This window comes from Epinephelus fuscoguttatus, linkage group LG4 (genome assembly GCF_011397635.1).
Source record: "Epinephelus fuscoguttatus linkage group LG4, E.fuscoguttatus.final_Chr_v1".
NCBI classification, from domain to species: domain Eukaryota; kingdom Metazoa; phylum Chordata; class Actinopteri; order Perciformes; family Serranidae; genus Epinephelus; species Epinephelus fuscoguttatus.
The window spans coordinates 23,456,696-23,482,228 of NC_064755.1; the positions used below are offsets into that span (position 1 = coordinate 23,456,696).

At 40.6% G+C, this 25,533-nt stretch overlaps 1 protein-coding gene across 6 annotated transcripts; it reads left to right on the plus strand.

Moving 5' to 3' along the window:
• Nucleotides 1-35: 35 nt before the first annotated feature.
• Nucleotides 36-24,522, plus strand: ppp6r2b (protein phosphatase 6, regulatory subunit 2b). Of its 6 annotated transcripts, none has more exons than XM_049575364.1 (26): nt 36-101; nt 2,322-2,500; nt 2,610-2,765; nt 2,877-2,975; nt 3,322-3,508; nt 3,999-4,136; nt 4,220-4,285; nt 4,405-4,517; nt 4,607-4,720; nt 4,921-5,041; nt 11,891-12,052; nt 12,146-12,376; nt 12,476-12,540; nt 12,624-12,739; nt 12,824-12,909; nt 13,016-13,093; nt 13,178-13,275; nt 13,359-13,416; nt 13,684-13,805; nt 14,670-14,836; nt 14,955-15,111; nt 15,968-16,047; nt 16,882-17,092; nt 17,304-17,327; nt 19,211-19,357; nt 20,246-24,522. In XM_049575364.1, exons 3-26 carry the CDS (start codon nt 2,638-2,640, stop codon nt 20,277-20,279), a joined length of 2,802 nt encoding a protein of 933 aa, XP_049431321.1. In that variant the 5' UTR covers nt 36-101; nt 2,322-2,500; nt 2,610-2,637; the 3' UTR covers nt 20,280-24,522. The 6 variants fall into 6 exon arrangements, with proteins under 6 accessions (XP_049431321.1, XP_049431318.1, XP_049431317.1 ...); XM_049575361.1 differs by lacking the exon at nt 36-101 and adding an exon at nt 462-862 and having other exon boundaries at nt 2,607-2,765; XM_049575360.1 differs by lacking the exon at nt 36-101 and adding an exon at nt 462-862.
• Nucleotides 24,523-25,533: the final 1,011 nt, after the last annotated feature.

Genomic DNA, 25,533 nt, shown 5'->3' on the forward strand with positions numbered 1-25,533 from the left:
GTAACCTGACACAGTGGAAAGTCGTGTTCAGGGGCAGCAAAACAGCATGGGGGCGAGAGTCACTGCACAGGGGGTCCTCAGCACACCAGGTGATGAATAAGGTATAGCATTTTTAGTAGTTCTTTCTCTAGGGATTAATTAAAGCTTGAGTCGCATATTTGTATTATCTGCTTGCTTTTTATATCGCAAATAAGTGTGTTTATTATCAAGATTCAGATCGGCCCCTTGGGCTTTTCAAAAATCTGAGGTCAGAAAATGAGGGACAGTCCCTAAACACTTGTCGCACTGTCAGGTGTCCATGACCAGGGACCAAGCAATTTCTTGTAGTAATAAAATGTTTTTGATTTAAACATTTTTTTTAAAAAAAAAATATTGCATCTTCTTTAGCACAATTTAGAAATTAAATGTACTGTTTCATATAGCTGAATGTTTTGTTTGAGTGATGAATCTGAGTGTTTCACTGCAGCACTTGATGCTGTATCACCAGCTCCACACTGACAGCAGTTTTTCAGGGTGACCGCAAATAAATACGGAGTTGGTCTTACGATTACACAGTTGACGGACAGCTGAACTTTTGATTACGTTTTAGGTATCCGCCATTTTGATTTCCAAATCTGACAGATTTTTTGTTGCCTGCCTGCCGAAGTGTAATTCGGACCCTGTCAACAACACGGCCGCTCGGCAGGCCAACCGCCGTGTAACGGCAGTGTAAATGACATTGCAACCGGGGAGAGGGTAGTATCTTCAAGCTAGCTTCGCGGTCATGAGCAGCCAGCTATGGGCCTTCGGGTGACCTGACAGCCAAAGTCGCCGAGTTGCCGTTCAGCTTGTGGATGACGACTGATGAAATGATGGATAACAGGTAACGGTCGCGTGTCTCGTGGAGGAAAACATATGTAGGCTAACGTACACCCGTGCGCGAGCTGCCTTGCTGTCAAACGGTCGGAGGACGGTGACGCTAGGTTTGAATCAGGAGGACATCATCCCACCTAACATTAGCCACGCAGCCGTTATAAATGACTGACCGGTGTTAGCCTTTTAAACAATATAAACATAATTTACCACCGGTACCGTCCTGAAATACTTTGGTAACGTTAGCAACACGTTTAGGACATTGCGAGCGGGCTGGTTTACGACCTGCATGCAAGGTAAGTGAAAGGCACCGTCGTTAAGCACCATAAACGCACCGATAGAGACTGGTAACAGCAGATAAGCTAACCTAGCTTGTGAAGTTTCGATAACTGTGTGGATAAGACAAGTCACAAAGAAATGACTGTTACTCCGTTATAACAAACAAGCGTTGATAGCTAACAGGAACCGTTACCAGCTGATGTGAGGCCTGTCTTAAAGCTGACCATGGTTGTGCTGTTGTGTGGAATTTAAAATCAATATCTAGCTATGAGGAAAAAAATAATTCTTGAAGTTTATAGTCGTAGCTCAAAAACACCTGTTTGTTTAGCTACATCATGTTAATTGAATGGATGGGTACACAAGGGCAGCATTATGAGAGATTGTTGTTATGCAATCAGTGTAAATGGTGCTCGTGTTCAACCCTTATTTCACACTGTAAATATATTACACGTATTTCAGTGTATACAGTGAATGCTGACTGCCATATCTGAAATTATATACATTTTCAAAGGGGGCCTAACCCACAATTCAGACAAACACAAGCTGAATCAGCAGCATGTTTGTCATGGTAATCAGCTGTGTAATCCACTTAATGATAGTCTGAATTAAAGATCAAATTTATTGCGATAGATTTCTTCCTTTATCTATGGGTTGCTTTGGTTTATGGGGACATAAAGTGAAGATCCCTCCCTTAAAGTCATTGGCCAGTGGCAGCTCCTGCTTGCCTCAAACATTGCTGTCATCATCACCACACCTAATCTCAAGTTTGCACTTTATAGTAGTACAGACATCAGCTAATAAAAGATTCAGCAGTCCTCATCCAATTCACTGGCTGACACCGTTGTTTCCCTTAAACACAAGTATTCATATCACACACTAAAGTTAAGTGTCTTCCTGGAGGGGGATTTGTTTTGTTCAGCCTCAGACTCACTCCAGTCATTGTTTGCTGATGTAACTGTATGTGTGAGGCCATTCTCAAAGCAAGCCGGGTGATGTCAATACACAGATGTGCAGCACTAACTCAATAACAGATGCATTGCTTCCTGCTCTCTCCAGAGAGGAGTGCAAGCCTAGCCTCCGCACTTATGCTGACTTTAACTCTTCTTCTGGCTCTAATGAAGGCAGAGCAAGTCTTCCTGGAAATGATCCTGTAACATTTGTTGTTTATTGTTTTTTTTTTTTATTACCAGGATGAAGCCAACCTCTCCTGGGTTTGTGTGACTGTTGTTTAGTATGAATGAAGTTGGTGTGTTTGTGTTTTCATTGAGTGAATTTGCTGATGCTGATTGATGCCCGGGCCATGCAACGTCAATAAGGCAAATGGCGGTTTAGCAAGATCTGACTGAGGATACTACTCCTTGTCCAAAATGTAAGAGCATACATACATACATGATATTGTACACAGTTTTTGTCATTAACTCATGCATGTATGCTGTACGGTCATCATACTGATCATTATGTCCTCTTTTGGTCAGCAGCTAAGTGTATGTGCCGGTGACGTCAGCCATGTTTTGGAAGTTTGACTTACACACATCTTCTCACCTGGAGGCTTTACTAGACAAGGAGGATGTCACGCTCACAGAGCTCATGGATGAGGAAGATGTGTTGCAGGAGTGCAAGGCCCAGAACAGGAGGTCTGTTTATTGTTAGCTTTAGTATATTAGCAACACATTATGATATTACATTCCCAGTAATTCCTGCTGGTGCTAACTGGTGCTCCTTTTCTCATCATTATGGATTTGCAGACTTCTCCTGTTCCTGTGCCAGGACCAGTGCATGCAGGACCTGGTCCGTATGATTTCCACAGAGCCCCCTGCTGGTGTAGAGGAGACAAAGCGCTTCAAGTAGGTGGTTGTGTATAATGTGTTGATGTAGTGTACTGTATCCAGGAAAAGATGTTTTTGTGCTGGTGCTGCACTCCATCATATCTCTTACCTGCCATTTTGTAGTAAAGGTCAGAGCTTAAGTGGGCTTAGATTTGTGAAAACCAGTGGTTCTTGATCCAACTATCTAAACAAACCATTGATGATTCATTTTAAGTGCCTGTTGGACAGTCAACCTGTGAAAATTAGGGCAATCCTGTTCCTTTTTTTTAATCTAGTTACTTTAGCAGTACAAAGGTAGAACATTAGAACAAGATTTTTTTCTGCTTGTTGTTACAGACAGGTGTGTTCTCTTTGTTCATTACAGGTATGCAAATATAGCATGTGAGCTGTTGACATGTGATGTAGGAGTGATCAATGATAAGCTGGGTAATGAGGAGCCTCTGCTAGAAACTCTGTATGCCTTCCTGGAGCAGCCGTCCCCACTTAACCCCCTCCTGGCATCTTTCTTTAGCAAGACAATTGGGAACCTCATCACACGGAAGACTGAGCAGGTAAAACACACACACACTCACACTCGCGCACACACCGACAGCTTAATCAAAGGGCATACTCAGCAATGTCTTTGTGTTGTCGTGATTTCATTCACAAAGTCTGAGGGGTGCCTCCAGCAAGATGATAGAAACTGCTCAGAGTGGGGATTAGTATTAACCAAGATAGCTGTGAAGTTTTATTTCTCTTGAAATGCCAACAGGCAGGTGTTCCAAAGCATAAAGCAATGCACGTAGTTCAGGTTTTACCCTGTTCAGGGTAGAGCTTAAAGATGTCTGACAAGATGGTTGGTTGAGAGCAACATATCTTGAAAACAGTCCTGAGGGCTATGACATTCTGGGTTTATATTTATGCTCTAGAGGGATGATTTGAAATGATTCCGGTGACCTTCATAACCATCACTTTTGTCCATGATACTTCACCCAAAAACCAATGGACTCAATAAGTTGGTGTTTTCATGTCATGGTGTGTCCTCTGCTCTCTTGTGTTCAGGTTATCAGTTTCCTGCGACGGAAGGAGGGTTTCCTTTCCTTGGTCCTGAAGCATATTGATACATCAGCCATGATGGATGTGCTGCTAAGACTTATCAGCTGTGTGGAGCCACCCCCTCTTCGGCTTGAGACACTTATTGTATGAAAGAATGGACCCACATTCAGGCTTTTACATATGACATACCAATATTTGCATTTATAATGTTGTGTTTTTCTCAACAGTGGCTGAATGAAGAGAAGCTGGCCCAGAGGCTCATAGAGCTCATTCACCCTGAGAGAGACGAAGAGGTAAAAGGGCATTTCAGTATTTTTAACAAAACATACTATCACTAGCGTCCACAGACTCTTGAATAAACAGTTTGTAGGACTGAGTGTTCATGTGTGCATTTGTGTTTTTCCTCTAACAGAGGCAGTCTAATGCATCTCAGACTTTGTGCGACATCATTCGTCTGAGCAGAGACCAGGCCAATCAGCTTCAAGAGATTTCACAGCCTGACCCTTTGCTGACTGTGCTGGAGTCGTAAGTCAGACAGACAGATACACACACGCACGTTTGCACTCTCTTGACAGGATGTGGAGGCGATGACATACTCCATTGTGTTTCCACAGGCAGGAGTGTGTGGAGCAGTTGCTGCAGAATATGTTCTCAGCAGAGTGTACTGAGAGCTGTATCGTCAATGGGATTCAAGTTCTTCTCACATTACTGGAAATCAGGAGGCCTGTGTGAGTGTGAGACTTTTGTGTGAAGCAGTTTTAAACTGTGTATAATTAATTCTATTCTACTATGGAGGGATTGCTAATGTCATTTTTCACTTGACCCCTGTCGTAGTGAAGTTAGTCACAACTCTCTTGTGTGACCATTTATTAAATGTACTATCCATTGGTTTCCTGTTTTTGATATTTGGTATGTTTTTTTATGACAGGGTGGATGGTGTAATGGATGCTCAGGGATTTGAGAGAAGTTACACTGTTAACAGCAGCATTTTGTTGGCCATCCAACCACACCTGAAACACTTCCACCAGCTACTTCTGGAGCCGCCTAAGGTACAAATCTATAATCATCTTTAACTCCTTAGACTATGTAGGATTTTCCTAAAAAATGTATAGGCTCATACAGGAGTAATCCCTCTCAGTCATCACTTATGACCCACCAGAAGTGTTTGGCTGTATATTTTTCTGCAGAGACTCTACATTCTGCCTGTATTTTCTTACTTTTATTGTCCTCCCACAGCACTCAGGTGAGGGTGAGGCTTTATAAAAAGGTAGCGACTGGATGCCAGACCATAAGCTGTAGGTATCCAAGAAACACAGTGCCAAAAAACCCCACAAATATAGCAAAGCGAAATGCCAGACAAGCCGGAAAAGTACACCTTTTAATATTAGCTGTTGTAGAATGAGATAACATGCTACACATGATAAATATATATAATAAGTTATCAATAGAAAAATCAGAGCTCCCCTCAGCACAGCAGTCCAGTTCATCCAGGTGCTAGTCTCAGGCAATATGGAAAGCATCAAAAAATCAATCAAGGGCTTGTCCTACACCAAAACTCACAAGGGGAAGCTCTTTCACTTGCAGAGAGTGTGGAATATGCTATAAATATCAAGCATGCTCTCATTTTTGCTGCGCAGCAACCCCTTTCTTCAGTAGTTGTTTTTTTTTCTCATGTCTGTTTTTATTAGTTTTTTTTAAGTTATAAAAGATACAATTTGATATACATTTCAATACAATCCCACCCCACAAACAACCCCACACCACTGCACCACCACAAGTCAGTAAATGTACATGATTTAAAGAAAAAAAAAAGAAAACGCACACACACATACACAAAAATCTGCAAATCAAGTTAACAAAACAAACAAAAACATACACAAATAAAAATAAAAGGATAGTAAAAAGAAGAAGGGGTTATATCTATACATTTAAAATGTCTGAGGCATCTATCTTTTCAACATGATCTAGCACTGGTTGCCATATAGCATAGAAGTTGAGGGCACAGCCTCTTGTGGCATAACGGATTTTTTCTAAAGTCAGATGGTGCAGAAGATCCCTGATCCATTGATTGAAGGTTGGAGGAGATTTGTCTTTCCATTTAAGCAATATGAGTCTTCTAGCCAGTAGCATAGCAAAGGCCATCATGTTTTTGCCATGTCGAGTGGGGCATAAAACCTGCGGTGCTACACCAAATATTGCTATTATGGCAAGAGGTTCTATGGGTATTCCTAGCAGGTCAGAAAAGAATTTGAATATAGGTTGCCAAAACTCTGTTAATTTTGGGAAAAACCAGAACATATGTGATAAAGTAGCTGTTGCTGTTCCACAGCGGTCACAGTTAAGGTCAACATTTGGTGTTATTTTTGCCAATCTCGCTTTAGACCAATGTAACCTATGTACAATCTTGAACTGTATTACCTTATGTCTTAAGCAAATTGAAGATGAATTTATCCAATCTAATGTGGAGTCCCATATATCCTCAGTAAGTTTGATGCCTAATTCTTCTTCCCATTGGCTTTTTAAACGTGACAAAGGATCTAAATTGTGAGAATTGAGTGACATGTAGATTTTTCCAATAAGCCCTTTATGGTCGGAGCTAAACTGTAAAAGAGAATCAAGGAGAGAGCTGGGGGTATCGACGGAAATTGAGCTGATTGTGAGGATACAAAGTTGCGAAGTTGCAGATACTTGAAGAAGTGTGAGTTGGGGATTTCATATTTTAATCTCAGCTGCTCAAATGATGCAAAATTATTATCAACACAGAGGTCTTTCAAAGTAGCTAATCCATTCCTGGTCCAGATATTAAAGGACCCGTCTATAACGGAAGGTTTGAACATATTATTTCTTGATATAGGGGCGTTAATTAACATGCTATTGAGTGAAAATGCTCATCTGAACTGTGCCCAAACCTTCAAGGAGTGCTTAACAACTGGATTTATAGAATATCTGGATATAGGTTCTGGTAATGGGAGCTTGGAGCAAAGTAAAGCATCTAAAGAGGCAGATCCACATGACAACTTTTCTAACTGTGACCATTTTGGGCCACTATCTTGTGGTGGGTTAAGCCAATGTAACAGCACGCGTATGTTAGCCGACCAGTAATAATACTGAAAGTTGGGTAGGGATAATCCTCCATGTTTACGGTGTCGCTGTAAGATAGTCTTTCATATTCGTGGAATTTTTTTATTCCAGATAAATGAAGACAACAATTTATCAATAAGCAAAAAGAAGGATTTCGTCAAAAAGATAGGAATACACTGGAACAGGTACAAAAATCTAGGTAGCACAGTCATTTTGATAGTGTTAATTCTACCTCCTAATGATAACGGTAATAAGTTCCAGCGCTCAAAATCATTTTTCAAAGATTTGATAAGTGGGGGGAAGTTGGCTTTGTAAAGATGTTTAAAATTATGCGTAACCCAAATACCTAAATATTTAAATTTATTTTTAATTATTTTAAAGGGCAGTGAACTAAACACAATCTGTTCAGCAGCAGGATTTATAGGCATAAGCTCACTTTTTTTGTGTATTTATTTTATAACCAGATATTTTTCCAAATGTATCTAATAAGGCAAGTGTTAGTGGTAGGCTACTTAACAGTTCAGATAAGTACAAGAGCATATCGTCCGCGTAAAGGGATACTTTATGTTCAGTATTATTCCTCTGTATGCCTTTAATCGAGATATTGTTACGTAAGGCAATCGCTAGTGGTTCGATCGCCAAAGCGAAAAGCAGTGGGGATAAAGGGCAGCCTTGCCTGGTCCCACGACCCAGTGGGAAGAAGGAGGATAAGTTATTGTTTGTGCGAATTGCTGCTAAGGGGAGAGAGTAGAGAACGTGAATCCAAGATATGAACTTTGCACTAAATCCAAATTTTTTAGAGTGTAAAAGAGGTAATCCCACTCCACCTGATCAAACGCTTTCTCAGCATCGGGTGATAGAAGCACCTCAGGAATGTCGGGTGGAGTGGGATTATAAAGAATATTCATTAGTCTACGTATATTAAAAAATAACTGACGATTTTTAATAAATCCAGTCTGATCATCAGAAACTACAGAAGGTAAAACATTTTCTAAACGGAGGGCTAACATTTTAGCAAGCAATTTACCGTCAACATTCAATAGAGAGATGGGTCGAAAAGAGCCGCATTCTAGAATGTTTTTACCTTTTTTATGGATTAATGATATAACAGCTTGTCTCATTGTTTCAGGTAGTGAGCTGGAGTTAAATGATTCTTCATAGACTAAAAGTAATATAGGAGCAAGTTCACTGGCAAATTTTTTAAAGAATTTACTCGGATATCCATCCGGTCCAGGAGATTTCCCATTTTGCATGGACCTGGCTGCAGTAATAAATTCTTCTTTGGAAAAGGGGCTTTCTAAATTGGTGGCAGTTTCCTCATCAATTATGGGAATGTTAAGGCTGCTAAAAGAGTCAAACAGAGATTCATCATTAGTAGATTCTGTGGTATAAAGCTTCGAATAATACCTATGGAAACATTGATTAATCTCTAAAAGGATCTGTAAGTTTAACGCCCTCCTCGTTGTTTATCGCAGTTATAGCTTGACTAGCATTTTCTTGGCGTAACTGGTGAGCCAGAATCTTGCCAGTCTTTTCACCATATTCGTATGTCTTATGCCTTGATTTATTTATAAGATTTTCAGCATGCCTTGTGGACAAGAGATTAAGTTCAGTTTGAAGGGTTAATCGTTGCTTCAACAGATCAGGTGATGGAGAGTGGGCCAGTGTCTCATCAAGTTGAAGGATGTCTTTGGTTAGTTTTTTGAGACGCTCATTTAAGGCTTTTTTAATATGGGCACTATATGATATGATTTGTCCCCTAAGATATGCTTTCATCGATTCCCAAATTACAGAAGAGGACATTCCTGGGGTTTGATTACGTACTAGATATTCAGTTATCTATTTGAAATAAACTTGACAAATCCGGTATCAGAAAGAAGTAATGTATTGAAACGCCATGGGCGATAACTAGCGTGTGTATTTGGTATGCATAAAGTCATCAATAGTGGGGCATGATCTGATATCACTATGGCCTGATATTCACATTCCCTGACTAATGGAAGTAATTCACTGTCTAGAAAAAAATAATCTATGCGTGAATATGTTTTGTGTACTGGTGAGTAGAAAGAATAGCTTCTGCGTGTGGGATTTTGGAAGCGCCAAGTGTCAGCTATATTGTATGAATTAAGAAAAAGTTTAATTGCCTGTGCTGCTTTAGATGAGGTTGTAGTTCTAGGTGAACTGTGATCCAGAGTGGGTGATAACACACAGTTCATATCGCCTCCTAATATGAGGTGATGTGTGTCTATATTGGGTAAACGTGAAAAAAAAACTAGTAAAAAAAGTACTGTCGTCCCAGTTTGGTGCGTACAAATTTGCCAGTGTGACAGGGGTGTTATTTAATTTGCCTACCACTATTATATAGCGACCAGCAGAATCTGGACACACTGGACATAACAAATGGGACATTCTTGTTGATGAGAATAGCAGTTCCTCTAGATTTGGAGTGAAAGTTGGAATGGTAAGATTGACCCACCCATCTCTCTCTTAGTCTAAAATGATCAAAGGTGGTCAAATGGGTTTCTTGGAGGAAGGCAACCCCTACATTAAGCTGATTCAGATGTGAGAATACTTTTTTACGTTTTACTGGATGGTTTAAGGATTTCACGTTCCAGCTAACAAAAGTGATCTGACAACCTCCTGATTTATTCACATTCACATGTGGCCTAGCCATAGTCTGTTGTAGAGAACATACATTCCGAGATACAGTAGTGTATGATGGTCTTGATTAGTTGAGCATGTATAAAGAGAGACCCCTCTTCTAATACATTAACAGAAAAAACAGGAAAAGTGAAAAACATAAAGTAAAAGTTTGGTGCAATGGTTTCCCCTCTCCTGTCACCTAGAGGAACACGGTGACTACTAAACCCCTCGCAAAAATATCCACACATTAAGTGCTTGTGTGAGGAACCGCTAGTCTAACATATTGCTCTGCTCTTATATAAATTCAACAAATAATTCTAAAGTATGAAAAGAAATTTAAAAAAAATGAAAAGGTGGTGCCAATTAAACAACAACCAAGCAGCCCCTGGGATTTCTTGATCATTCTATGTCCCTGAGTACAATTATAAAACATAAATGGCCAATGATTCAAATGGTTAATACGACAAATTATTGGCTGTGATTATCAGTAACAAGTGGTGATTACACTCATCTCCCCTAAATAGTCCATTTCTTATATTGTTCCAATTTCCACATATGCAATAATGATCTTTTACTGATCAAACGAGAGTCATGGAGACAAAAAAATAATAAAGAGAGGGGAGGAACAGTTCGCAAAATATATAAGGCAAGTTTCAGGCCCTTACATAACACACTGAAAGCAGACCCTTATCTAGAATATAAGAAAACATAGAAAAATAAACAGAAATCCAGCACCCATTCTTGAAAAAATAAAACAGAGGCGATCTATGATTTAGACAGTTAGTGTTTTAGCTATGGTTATAAGCAATAACAAGTGGTTCTGGTTATCCCCTCTGGATAGTCCATATCCTGTTGTTCCAACTCCAACATACAATGTTCATATGATGTTCATGTACTCACCAGATGAAGGTCATGGAGAGAAACAAATAAATCAAAAGAGGGAAAGTTCAGAGTATAGTATATTTTTTAGATAATGTTTGTTTTCACATATGCCATAGCCTCAGCCACGTCCTGGAACAGTTTCTCAGTCCCGTTGTGCATAATGCGGAGCCAGGCTGGATGCAGGATGCCGTAGCAGATGTTGTCCCGTCCTCGAAGCAGTTTTCTGACCTCGTTAAATGCTGATCTCGCTCAGGCAACGCTCGGTGGGTAGTCGGGGAACACGAAGATAGTGGCTCCATTGTATTGCAGGGGGCCGGCTTCTCTGGCCCGGCGGAGGATCTCAACGCAGTCCTGATAGTAGTGCAGCCTTGCGATTATGGCTCGAGGTTTTCCGTCTGATCTCTTCGGCTGGAGAGTGCGATGGGATCTGTCAATCAGCACGTCTTTATCCATTTTCAAGATATCTTTGATTAATTTCGAGACAAAGGTTGGGGAGCTTGAGCCAGTTTCTTCAGCCATGTTCAGGATGCGGATATTTGACCTCCTCATTCCGCCCTCCATGTCCAAGCACTTTTCCTGTAGACTCTCCACATTTCTCTCGAGTTTTTGCACCGTGTTCTGCAGTGATGTTACCTCGTCTGAGCAGGCAGAAAGGCCTCGTTCCATGTCCGACACTGTCGTTTTAACTTTTTCCATGTCTGCACGCAACGCCGCAGTGTTGTTTGCAATTTCCGTCTTGACCGCTTGCAGCTCCGACTTAATCACACTAAACTCGGCAGTGAGTGCACTCTTCAGCTCCGCTTGGAAAAGACCAGCTATTTCCATTTTGAGTGAGGAGAGTATCTCAGTTTTCATGTCCATCACATTTTGCTCAGCGGGCTCGGACATGTTGCTAGGTGTGTCAGTGCTTGTCTTGCTAGCAGTGGCCTTCCCCGTGTAGCTGTATATACGCAGGTTAGGTCTACTCGCCATTTACAAGGAAAAAGTGGGAGTAAAAAAACCGGGAAACTGCTCAAAACTTTAGTTGCTTTAGATGGTTTTCTTGTATCTTATTGTTGGTGTAGGGCGCCAAAAAAAAGAAGTTAAATCATATTTTCTGCAGAGCTCACCCAACTCACGACCTACTCCATTAGCTGCTCGACAGCGCCCCCCTTCAGTAGTTATGTTTAATTCTCTGCCACTTACAGACAACACTTGCAATACAGCATTTGTACTTGTACAACAAGGCTCTGCTAAACCTTTAGAATTTTGTTTCTTAAATTCCTCTATGTCCTCCATCTGTGCACTTTTAGCGAAATCCCATGCTGACTACTCTGGGTGTGCTGGAGGAACCATTAGGGAACACACGTCTGCACGTAGCCAGACTGGTGGCCTCTCTGCTGTATACCAGCTCTTCTAGCCATGCTGTCGTAGCACAGGAACTCTGCCGACTCAATACGATGGACCTGCTTCTGGTGAGATGAGCAAACTCCTGCATTCCTAGAGTGCAATGTTGAGATCGCAATGAATGTTAAACGTGCCACTTGAGAATATGCGTCTTTTTTCAGGACTTGTTCTTCAAGTATACGTGGAACAACTTCCTGCACCTCCAAGTGGAGCTTTGTGTCGCTGCCATCCTCCGGCCCTGTGCCCATGAAATGAGACTTCAGCCTGGCTTGGGATCCCAGGAACAATTCAAGCCTCATCAGGATGCTTCACAGGAGCAGGCTTTGACTGATACCCCTTCTGAACCTTCAGCCACCACTGAAAACTCTGCACACAATCTAATGGTGACTCATGTAGGTGTCTCTGCTTGTGTTAATCTATAGGAACAAGTCACTGTGGTGGTTTGTTCTGACTTGAAACAGTAAATTGACTCTGTCTTTGTGTCTCACAAGTTGTTTCAGCACTGCCACCTTGTCCAGAGGATTCTGGGGGCTTGGGAAGAGAATGATAAAATACAGTAAGGAACCCTAATGGCATGATCTCTTTGATAACAGGCAGCAGCTTATGGGGTTTCCCTAAGTGTAGTATTTCTGTGTTTAGGTCAGAAGGTGGTATGAGAAGAGGGTACATGGGACATTTGACCAGGATTGCCAACACTGTAGTCCACAACCTGGAGAAGGGCCCAGTTCACACACAGATTAGTAGCCTCATCACAGGTATGTGGAAAAAAGAAGTAAGTCACACAAATGTCACTCCACTGGTACATTGCTTTGTTAAAGCTGCTGTGGTTTTGCATGCAGAGCTGCCAGAGGACTACAGAGGGCGCTGGGAAACCTTTGTGGACCAGACTCTGTCAGAGACTAATAGGAAGAACACCATAGACCTGGTAAACACAGACAGACATACCCATCAACAGTATATAATAGCTGTTTGCACTTAAACACACATTAAGACTTCAAATGCTGCATTTGTGGTGTTTTTTAATTCTCCAGGTTGGCACTGGAAACCCACGTCCCTCTTCAGAGGATGATATGGAGAGTCCCTTCCCTAAAGAACTTACACTGCAGCAGGTACACATACATAAGCACACACAAAAATACTGCTGCTGTTATCAGAGATAGTAATCTAATTCAAATGTGTGGTGTGTGTTGTAGGCCTTTTCAGACTACCAGATCCAGCAGATGACAGCTAACTTTGTGGATCAGTTTGGCTTCAATGATGAGGAATTTACTGATCATGATGATAGCATTGGGTAAATTAATTGACATTCTTCTTTGTATGACAGTAAACTGTTGTTATTGTGTGCCAACTGAGTAATTTCTATTGTTACGGCAGAGCAACGTTTGACCGAATTGCAGAGATCAATATCAACATTGATGCAGGCCAGGACACTGTGAGTTTATTTTGATTATTTATACAAATGTATTCACACATTTTGTCTATGAAATTGTATTTCTGTAATGTTTTGGGGCTGTCAGTGTCATTGTTGTTTCTTAAAAATGCATTAACAAATTTCATGGCCATTAGGAGTCAAAAATAACCAAAGAAACTGGCAAACACAACTCAAGTCTTAACCTTAGCAGTTATTATGCAGCATTTTAAATATTTATGTACACTGAATAAACATAATACATTCGATATATCCATCTGTCTTTTGCAGGCTAATACAGCTGTGTTTGAGGCCTGTTCTAAGGAGAAGATTCAGCCCTTTGATGATGATGAAGAGGACATTTGGGAGGAGAAAGAGATCAACTTTGCAACACAAACCAAGTCTCGTAACAGGTAAACACACAACAGCACACACAGATGCTATCAGTGCTTCGGATTTTATTTCAGCATCAGTTTCCCCTGGGATTGTTTCCAGCAGTGGTACTGAAGTGCATCCACTGGCACGAGAAGGGTTTTCGACACATATTCGTACACAGTTGTAGATGTCGATTTGCATTTAATAAAATGCTTCCCATGCAGTTACAATAGCCCCTGCATGTGTGGGTAGATATAACATAGGACATATAGGGTTTCAATCAATATTGTGACTCTATCATAGCTTGTCAAACCATTGATGACTGTTAAGTAGAGCACAGATACAAGTTCATTCTTTCATTTCCGTAACCGTTTATCCCCTTGAGGGTCGCGGGGTGGGGGCTGGAGCCTATCCCAGCTGACATTGGGCGAGAGGCAGGGTACACCCTGGACAGGTCGTCAGACTGTCACAGGGCTAACACATAGAGACAGACAACCATTCACACTCACATTCATGCCTACGGCCAATTTAGGATTACCAATTAACCTATCCCCATGCATGTCTTTGTGGGAGGAAGCCAGACTACCCGGAGAAAACCCACACTGACACGGGGAGAACATGCAAACTCCGCACAGAGGGGCTCCCTCCTGGGTTTGAACCCCTTGTCTGGGGGTGTTCCATTTGTTATCCTTGCTCGTACTGGACTCTGGCTGCTTAAAGCGAATTGATTGCATATGGGGAGATATTTATAGCAGTGGTGCTAATCATTTATCAGTGGCAGGGCGCTGCTGCTTGCTAAATGCATAGAGGGGAAACACAGCATTTTGCTTGACGTTATAAATTATGTATATGGATTAACTGTCCTCAATCAAACACACTCAAATGTTTTTTTTTAATTCAAGGTTTGGTGGGTCACGATCATCCCAGAGCCCTGCAGCCAGTAAAGACTGTGACAGGGCAACAGCTTCTGGTACTGAAGCCTGTGACAGAACAGCAGACTCTGACTCTGAGGGAGAGGATCCTAAAGATGACCTGGACCCTTTCTCAAGCCAGACCGATGCAACAAAGAGTGAGATGTTATTTTCTATAGTTATGCATAATTGTTTTGCCTTATATGTGAAGGCCAAAGCAGGTTTCGAGCATGTGTCTCACGTAGAGTGTGTGCGGGCTTTTTATTTCACACTCAGGCACTGGCTGGATAGCAGACTTTGGGGAGGTGAACTCAAAGGCTCCTGCAGCAGGAGGAGGCTTTTCTGCCTGGGACACTCCAGACTCCCAACCAGCTGCCACAGAGGCAGAGGAGAAAGGATGGGCCAAGTTCACTGACTTTCAGCCTTTCTGTTGGTGAGTCTGAGTGTGGATGTGCGTCTAAATATTTGGTGATATATTTGCAATTTCTCAGAAAGAAGGCTCCTAAATTTTTCCTCTGTCTCAGACCATTTTTCATTGGAAGATTCTTGGACACCATCTGTAATGATGTTGTTTAATCTTGACTGATTCTCAATATAATCCATCTTAGGAGATAAATTGAGAGCAGATTCCTGCAGAGAAGAGAGATCAGCTTTAATGGAATGGAAGTGTACTGATGTTAGGTCCTGTGCCTGTCTTCATTCTGTGTAAACTGTTGGCTTGTTTTTATGCCCTGCACTTGTCTTGTCAGATCATCTAGTCGCTTATTAACATGAGGAGCTCATTTGAGAAACTGCATCTTAAAGCTTTGTCTTGATAAAACAATAATTAGAACTAAAAAAGCCAAGTACATTAAACCTTGGAAATTTAGAAGAAATATTATATGAACATGCTTATGTCACTCAGCCCGGTAACATGTGAAATGTAAATGTAAATATTTTTTATATCCCTGAGAAAGCATTGGCAGTTTAGCAGTGTCAGTTACAAATCTTCAGTGAAAAACATTTATGCTCAAAACAAACAATAAAGCATATATTTTGTTTGTAGCCAGGTATAATATATGGCGACAAGGCATAATGCAAGTTGGCATCTATATCTGGCATTTATTTACAGCTTGAAGTAAAACAAATACAGCTTTCAAACCTTGTTTGTCCACAAAAGTATTCCCATAGTTTTTTTGTTTTGTGTGGTTTTTGTTGTCCGTCTAGCAACCATAGACACACACTATAATGGTGATTGGCTGCACTGTATTTTATTGAGGTTTTCTTATCTGTGTGATGTATGTCCCCAGCTCTGAAACAGGCCCCAGATGCAGCTCTCCAGTGGACTCGGAGCTCAGCGGATCTGGCAACACCAAACCAAACCAGAATCGTAAGTTGCTTCGGCACAGCACATTCAACCACATAGTCAATGGGGGCGTGTTTATTTTTTGTAACTTTTGATTCATTCACATTTACAATTGCAAATACAGATTTTATATCATGATAAACTTTTCATTCTGATATTAAAATGAATGTAGTCAAAGGGAAAACAGTCAAACAGTTATAATTGGTTTTGAAAGTAAACTTACTCTTTCATTAAAAATGACATTATGTATAAAAAGTTGTCACAATTTTGTTACCAACTTTTTCCTTCAGGATTACCTGAGATCTATAAGTTGGCAAACTCTGCTGAGATAAAGTGATGTGACAGTAATGTTCCAGAAAGAACTAGTGGCCACAAAGGCTGACTACCTCAGGTCGTCTGGTTGGTCAAATAGTTGCACTCGAACACTAGAAGACTAGAGCAAACAGCCAACTAGCAAGTAGCAAGCAGGCAGTAATAGTCTGTTTTTATCATTAAAAAAGGGAAATCGGACGACCAACAGGATGGATTCAAGATGGTAGCTAGCCAGTTAGCACATTAACAACACAACCGAATGCTGATACAACAAAGAATATTTATTGTGGTCTAGTGAATATTAACACAAACAATTACAAACCATTTCTGCCAAAGGGTTCAATTGTCAAAAAAGTAATCTTACCCTATACAACAAGGTTATTATCTCACGCCCTCCTGACGTGTAAGTGAGCTTATAGAGTCATACAACCCATACCTATATGCATTTGGCAGCTCATTATAACTGCTTCTCATTCTCTTACTCCAGTGAAATGAGTGTACATCCATGTTAAAGTCAGATGATTTCTTCTCTTTTGCTCTCTGCAGCATGTGTGTGGAGCGTGTGTGTGGCGAGAAAAGCTCCATTGGTGGCATCAGACAGCTCCTCCTCCAGCAGCTCAGACAGCGATGAGGAAGAAGGCAAGACGGAGTCTGCGACCAGTGAGACGGTTACCACAGAGACCATCACCACGGGGGCTGGCAAAGAGACTATTCGGCTCACTGTAGACGCCAAAAATGAAAGGGCAGTCTTCAGCAGGTAGACACGCTTACACACACATGATGTGCAACTGCTCTGTCCTGATGGGAGCAGTGTGTCCCCCTTCTACTATTGCAATCAAGTGCGTTTATAGAGTCTTTCTTCCCCTTTTCCCCTTCCTGCACAATTTTATCTCTACCTTCTCTGTTTTTCTTCTGATATCGGCCTCCTCCTGTCTGTTCCCTCCTTTCTCATCTCCCTTTGACTCCAGAGTATTCAGACCAGCAGTCAGACGGTATGTTGTGCTTGAGGTTCTTTGCTCTGGAGTGCAGAATGTGTTCCTCAGGTTGTGTGAAGGTTTTAAAAGACCATCATAAGCACAGATGGTGCCCTTTGTTTTTGTTTGCTCATTGCATTTAACAGGATATGATGTAACAATTCCTTGCCATAATTCAGGACAAGCCTAATTCATCACAAAAATATACTAACCCACAACTGGTGGCTTGTAGAGAATCTACAGGACCTCTGTTCTTACACAAGACTTATCCCATATTCTCAACATGACCCTGAAATTCCCGACAATGACCCCTGGCATGAAACATGCCACTCTGCATTTTAAAAATCAAATGGTGGCCTGTTATCTTACAAAAATACACAAAAAGATAAGAGCAGTGTATGACTGGTCACTGTGGTTTTACAGATACAGATAATTCGTGTCTTAGTCATAACATTAAGAAAACCCAAGATAATATGATTTGTTGTCTCTCAGAGCACCCACACTACTAACAGTATGTCAGATAGCATGCTATGAACAGAAGTTGCTTCCAATCCAACATATCAACATTCTAACAAATCAACACATACATTAGCAAGTTACTAACAAACAGTGCACCTACAGCATGCTACGATTAAAAAGACCCTACGTGGAATTTGACAGTAACTACCTTAGCAAAAACTTTTGCTTAACTGTGTGCCCAACTCATTTTAGCCCTTTTTATGCAGAGTTTGCGCTATAGGGCCACAACAAAGTCCCTCTTTTATACCTCCTTTGCATTTTCACACAGAACCAAACAGCAGCAGCGTGGTGCAGCTCCAGTGTGTGATTTTGGACGGCATGCTGGCAGAGTCGGCCTCTAGTGTGACATATAAAGGCCCTGACACACCAAGCCTACCGTGGCCATCAGTCAATGTTGGGCTGTTGGTTAGCATCTGTTGCCCCAATCAGTGCAGTGTTTTCCCACACCTTTGCCCCTGATTGGCCCTCGTCTACTTTTTTTGACCGATTGAGCATGTTGATTTGGTGATGGCAGTGTCGGTCATTGAATAAAAATCCTGCTGATTGGCAGTTCAGCTAAGTGCACAAGAAGAGAAATCGAAGTGAGGAAAGTAAACAAAGAGCTAAGGTCAGTAGGGAACAAACTTGTTACATAAGGTAAGATTATTTTTCGTTAGAAACGTTTCGCGATAGTTTGTGTTATCGTTCACTGCCTCACTGTAAATATGCTTTGTTCTTTCAACATTAGAGGTTAGATTGTGTTGTTCATGTGCTAACTTGCTAACTAGCGTCAAGACGATCCTCTGGTTTCTCTTTTTGAATAATGATTACAGACTATTGATTGGAGAGTTATTTCCTCTCATGGAGGCCCAGGTCATACCTCGTTGTTTTCCCCATTTGCCAACAGTTTCAGCCACTGTTCTTCGTCTTTGAGTTAGCTGCTAACTGCTGACCGCTACTTTTATAATCTCCTGTGGTGGGTTGTACACGACATGTTGTCAAAATGTCAAACTTGTGCTGCTCATAATCCCACCCTGCCGGCTGTTGTTTCATCGCTTTTACTTCCTCCAATGCCTGCTTTAAGGCAGAACAACTCTGTCCCTCCATTTCTCGATTGTACCTTTAATACATAACAGCGAGGCAGACCAACGGCGTGAAATTCCTGCCTTGAAGAGGAAGTTTAAAAGGGGCTTTTGATTTTGGTCAGTCATAGCTAGCTATATGTTGGCAGTAACAGAGGAGTGGATTGTCAGGTTGCCGTACACACTGGGCAGAGTTATGGCCAGTGTGTACAGCTGAGAGCAGACAGAAGCATCTGCAGTTTGCTCTTTACGTTGTGAGTTCAGGTGACAATCCCTGGCTATGTCTCTAGTTACTTACAGCTTTGTTTGTTTTTCTTGCAGTGAAGCAGATAAGGTGCCAGCAGAGGGACTCTCAATCAAAGACAAGGGGAAAGGCAATGAAAAAGAAAGCGAAAAGGGAAAGAAACATGGAGACTGTCCCAACCCAACAACCGCCAGTCCAACTAATCAATCAGCTGCTGTCACACAGTAAGTGTGAGTTTGTGTTTGTGTGTGTAATACTTCAAATCCTTGGTTAAACACCTTGCAAGAATGAGCCCTATTACAAGACTCCTCCAATTACTGACCTCTAGTGTTTGCCAGCACCCCAAATTTGTTTGAAATGAGCTGATTGCTTAGCCTCCAGTATTGCTGTTTGCTGCTTTCTCAAAAATCGCTCATGCGAACAGCTTCACGCTCGACACTGCTTTCTTGGGTCCTAAGCAATCCACTTGCCATGATATAGCTGCAATGCCTAGCAGTGCTGGAGTATATGCGTCATTTGCTAACAGCTAGCTATCGGGGACCAGGCTACTTCCTGGAACTTAAGCTTTCATTCTGCAAGTTACACTGCTGATGGTTGAAATGTTTAAAAGTTTTATTTAGTGTTTCATCTCCAGTATCTGGTCTATCTTTTTTCATCTTAATGTATTGTAGCGAGCGATGGAGCGCAAGCTGTACCCAGCATGTCGTTCATCAGTGTAACAGTTAATAGGGGTCCCCTCTCAGTACTCTACAGTGTGTACCTTTGGCAGTGTTAATGCACTACTAATAAATATGTCCTGTAAATCACAAGACTTCACACTCAACACTGCACTTTGTTGGGCCCTCAGCAGTTCTATTGCCAAGTGTGAAGTCAATCGGATGAACGGTTGTCGAGAAAATTGGACCGACAGACATACAGACTCCTTCCCTTTTAGTTAAATGATTTATTGAACTGTAATTTTTCTGCATTTTGAAGGTTATAACTCAAATTCTGTTCATCTACATCATATTTGGGTGGTGCCGGAATACTCCCTGAAAGATAAATCCAAACTTTGAATTTTACCTTCCTGTCTGTTTTATAATGCTCATAATTTTGTTTTGTTTTTCTTACAGAGGGACGCCGCCGTCTGCTAATGGACCGGCCTAACGATGCAGCACACACAAACACACACCCTTGCTTCATACCTGTCCATTCAACATACAGCAATGCCACCTTTGCTTCCTGTTAGCAGCCCTCCAATGTCCTTTCGTGTCCGAAGAATGAGAGACGCTCAGTGTTGAGGTCAAACAGCCCTTGACAGTATGTATGCTGGATAAGACATATCTACACAAAGGTACACTGACTCTCCTGCACCTTCATGACATTATTACAACCGCTTCAAAGAGGAATGTGAGTTTTAAAGAACATCTCATTGTACCAGATCCCAAAGCCAAATTCTGTTATATATGAACTGTTTCAAAATGTGATTTTTCCCTTTGAACTTAGGAGAGTGATGGCACTCTTGCGATGTGATGAGCGTTTGAGTGCCAGCTGTGGCACTGTAAGAAAACAAACACCTGTCTGAAATTTGACCTTTATTAAATTCAGCATCAAATTTCAGATTGTTTGAGCATGTCTGCTCTCTGGGTATTAAACCACAGCCCAGAGATTTTTTCTATTAGAGCATTTGACTGTTTACACTTTAGTAAAGAAAAACTGTACTCAAATAATCAGCCAAGATTACAAAAGCCAAGATGCTTGCAAAGCTAGCTGCCATTTTCTCTTCAGCATTTCTCTGTAGTACATGCCAGGCAGACATTTTATTAGTGCAAATGTGTGAGTGATAATGATTTGGCTTTTTTCATACATGCTGCCTAAATAATTTCTCAATCCAAGTAAGATTTCTTTGCTTCGATCATGTGGAACATAAATGCTCCCCTTTTGGAGCATCAGATTTGGGAGCATCATGTGTCACTTCCTCCTCAAACCTCTGAGAAATTCATGTAGTTTAGAGGTGTGTGTGCTGTTGTATCCATGTGTGTTGACGTGTGTGTGTGTGCGTGTGTGTTTGAGCTCTGTCCGAGGTATAGAGCACATTCTCAGGTCAAAGGAGAGGTATGCAGATACAAAGAAAGCACACCTGTGTGACACACATGCACACACACAGCGTCATACACGCATGTATGCACAACCAAATCTATACACACGAGCAAAAAAACACAGTGGTGTGCACATACTGATTCATATCACCCTCAGAGCTGTTTAAATGTAATATTGTGAAATTTGAACCTGTATTAGGTTGTGGCTATTCTTGGTAACATGTAAACGTAATATAAATGTAAACAGTATATATAAACATTATATCTATTTTTGGAATAAATCCAACGTATGGAAAGGCGGTTGTTTTGCAGGTTGCAACATGTGTATTGTATGTGTGTGTTGTACTGTTGAAATGAGGCAATAATGATGTCTGTGTTTCGGTTACTACCCCAGCATCAGTTCCTGTTCCTCTGCTACATGCTTCCTACGTGGAGGTTTGAGAGCGTGCATGTGCGTGATTGTCAGTCGGTCATCTGCGGTGTGTCCTCTGTGTTATTTACTTAAAGGGTGATTCTGGTTTATTAGATTTTGGGTCTTATTTTCATTCATCAGTTTTAAACAAAATTCTAGGGAACCAATCTTATCGAGAAGACAAAGGTGACCATTAAAATGACACTAAAACTGCTGCTTCAACTTTTAGCTTATATCGTATAATTTGTGTGAAGTTACTTTTCCCATTTAATGAGGGTTTATTATTAATCAACATTTGTTGATTAATACAATAGTCAATCGACACAAAAACGTCAAGCAAAAATTTTGATAATCAGTTTGTCGTTCGTGTCAAATGTAACTTAATCAGTTTCTTAATTTGCTTTTCTTTGTCTAATATACAATCAGGGCTGCCCCCTAAAAGTTGCAGATCCAAAACAATGAAGTTGTTTCTATTCTATTCAATCAGCCAGATTTTTTTTTAGATTTTATTTCTGAGTTTTTAACACTTAAACAATGCACAAACACAGATAAGAAAAAACAGAGAAGACGAAAAAAGAAAAGGAAAAAAAGACAATGAAAACAAAATAATAAAAAATAAATAGATTATAATTGTAGTAATAATAAATATGGTAAGAAATTAGTATGCAGTGTATTTCTGGGGACAATTTAATCCCCAGATTCAACTGTAGAGTAAGCGCTCCTTACTTCGCCCGGTCAAGCCCTGAAATAACATTATCTTTTGCCTTCTGCTTAGAAGTGGTGAATTTACAGCTCACGGAGTCTCCTTCATCACCTTCACATCATCGCTATTTAATAAATAACCATTTGAAATCTACCGTCAGCAAAAAATGTTATTGCACATTTGTGACCTGTCGTCAGCTTGTTTACAATATTATGTCTATGTTGTCACAGTGAACATCAAGCCAAAAACTCTCAAACTCTATGAGGAAAAAAAGGAACGAATAGTTGAATATTCTTATGAAACAGCCAAATCCAATCCGACTGACATAACTGTAATTCGAGTACAGCCCTATATATAGTTAACTAACTATATATTTTTGGGTTTTGCACTGTTGGTTGGACAAAACAATCGATTTGATGGTATCACTTTGGGCTTTTAGTAACTGTGATGGTAATTTTTCACAATTTCCTGCCAATTTATAGACCAGTGATACTCAGCTTTTTTACTTCACAATGAAAATAAATTGATTTACACTGTAATTTGACTTTTACTTTGAATGTAAATAGGGTTCCACAGTTTATAAAAAACATCAAAATAAAACTTAAAACCGCCCCTGTGTAGACCTTACCTGCAACTGGCCTCTGGCCTCTTGTCATTTTGCAAAAGCAGCCCTTTGGGTAAAGCAAGTTGAGTATTCCTGACCAAGAAATGAATTGATCTAATCAATAAAATACTTAGCAGATTAATAGATAATGAAAATAATCATATATGAATGTGTGCTCATCCAAATTAAAGTTGTTTAGATAATCATATTAAACTGTTTGACGCCTGTCTGCCTGCTTTATTTCCTAATGTTATTAACATTTAACTTGTTGAGTACAATCTAATCATAACTGAATCATTACAAAACCCAAGTTGTAAGAAACCAGAATTATCCTTTAAGTTTGCGTGTGCCAGACAGTCATGCTTTACTTTATCTTTCTCCTCGTCTCTCTCTTTCTCAGGGCAGGAGTCGACTTTAATTGCATATAAATGCCTGTGGAACGATTTACATAGATTGTTGTATTTATTTTAAAAGCACTTTTTCAAGAAGCACTTTTGGTTTGTATTTGGTGATGGTGCCAAGCGCACCACACATTACTCCCCACTCTAAAGAGGTGGGAACGTTTGACTTGAACGAGTGAATTATGTAGATACTTTAGAATACTTTTTTCTTCGATGCTTTCTGCCAAAGTGTGTCTTCCCACCAGTGTTTCAGCTGGGTTTCATATCTGTGAAGTAGCCTCGTTTCTCGCAATGGTGTCACAGGTCTAGATCTATCTAAAGCAGTCTTTGTTTGATCCCTCTCTCATGTTTTTCTTTTTTTTTTCTTTCTTTTTTTTTAAGTCATGTGATGGAGTTATCAGCAGTGGGAGAGGATGCCACATGTCAAAGAAAGACTTTGAAGATTCATCCTAGATCACAGATATTTTTTTTTGCTTTTATCCGTTCAGCACCGAGCTGTTTGAAGTGGAGCTGCGCAGAGAGTAAGCGTTGGTTTAAGTCAGGGTTAGAGGAGAAAAACAGGGCTGTTTTTTGTCAGGGTGTGTACAGGGTCAGTATATGTCATCCTGTCTTTCGCCAAACCTAAGCACTGCGTCTGACCCTTTGTGTTTGTGGGTGTGTGTGTGTGTGTATTTCACCTTGAGAGTGTGGTGTGTGTGTGTAGTGTAGCTACGGGTATGGTGCGATGTTATGCTTAATGACATGAGGTACAATACAGTCATCTTTAAGTGCCATTACGTTTGCACATTAGCCTCATTCACCTCATTGGGTATGTGCTGTATTGTACAGAGTGTGCCCAGAACTTTAATTGAGAGACAGTGGGTGTTAAATTGTTACTCCACCCCATGGTCTGTTACTTACACTGAGGCCATTTCAACGATAAAATCTTTCTCGCATTATAGCTGATCATATTTGTGTACGTGTGAGTATGCGTTTGTGTGTGTGCGCGTGTGTGTTTGGAGGGGAGTGGTGCGAAAGACAGCCGTGTTGTAAAATGCCTTTTTTGTAAAGTGGACTGATGCTGGTGTTTTGTTTTGTTTTCTTTTTTTTTCATTTAGGGAGTAATGTGTCTGTTTCCTGTTGTCAATTTAGCTTGTACATTCAGATATGAACCTAATAAATATGTCAGACCAAGAAGAAGCATGAGCCTCTGTTTGTCTCATATTTACAGCCTTCTGTGACACACACACACACACACACACACACACAGTACAAACACAGACAGAGCAGACTCGGTCTATGGAAGCACAAATATGTTTACCTTAGGGGCAGGTGAGCAAGTGGATTATGTTGCCTCCCGCTCCTTACTGTGCGTCTCCTACACATGTGAGCCACACCGAAAGATAATGATACACCACCACCCCCCAGTGTAAACACATACCAGCCACGTAGGTCCTACTGTGCTGTTAGTCAAGGTTATTATACAGTAGTTAACTAAACTGAAAACTAAAACTAGGTGTGAAAAAACAATGTAGTAAACTGAAATAAAATTTAAAACTATCAGACTGTACTGTAAAATTAAATACAGGGACTCTCTTCAGTTTTAGTCTTTGTCAATTTAGTCAAACATTTGGTTTGTGATTGTGTTAAAATACCTGTTCTTAAGTTCCTAAAATTGGCCCTTGACAAATACCCCCCATATTAGAATAGACAACTACAATTACCACCACGCTGTTGTCTTCCTCCACAAAACCAGTCAAGCTGCAGTTACAGTTTACATCCTTGTCTGTCCAGTCTCATATATGATGTTTTGTTTTTACATGTTTTTTCAGAACCTCATGATGCCACTGTGAAGTTGACCTTTGACCTTTTGGATAGAAAATGTCAGTACTTCAACATGTTATTCTATGAGACATTTGTCTGAAATGTTGTTGTAATTACTGTATGAATTCATGAGTTGGGGCCAAAAACATGTTTTGTGAGGCCAAAGTGACCTTTGGCCACTAAATTCTTATCAGTTTATCCTCTACTCCAAGTGGATATTTATGCCAAATTTAAAGGTATTCCCTGAAGGCATTCTTGAGTTAGAACATTCACAAGAATGAGAAAGATGCAAGGTCACAGTGACCTTCAACTTTGATCTTTGGCCACCTAAATCCAATCAGGTCATCACTGTGTCCAACTTCAAGTTTGTGCCAAAGTAAAGAAATTTCCTCGACATTC

Coding starts and splice junctions, on each gene's coding strand:
- ppp6r2b (XM_049575364.1), top strand. CDS start 2,638: ATGTTTTGGAAGTTTGACTTACACACATCTTCTCACCTGGAGGCTTTA. Junction 2,766..2,876: donor TGCAAGGCCCAGAACAGGAG/GTCTGTTTATTG, acceptor ATGGATTTGCAG/ACTTCTCCTGTTCCTGTGCC. Junction 19,358..20,245: donor CAATCAGCTGCTGTCACACA/GTAAGTGTGAGT, acceptor TTTTTCTTACAG/AGGGACGCCGCCGTCTGCTA.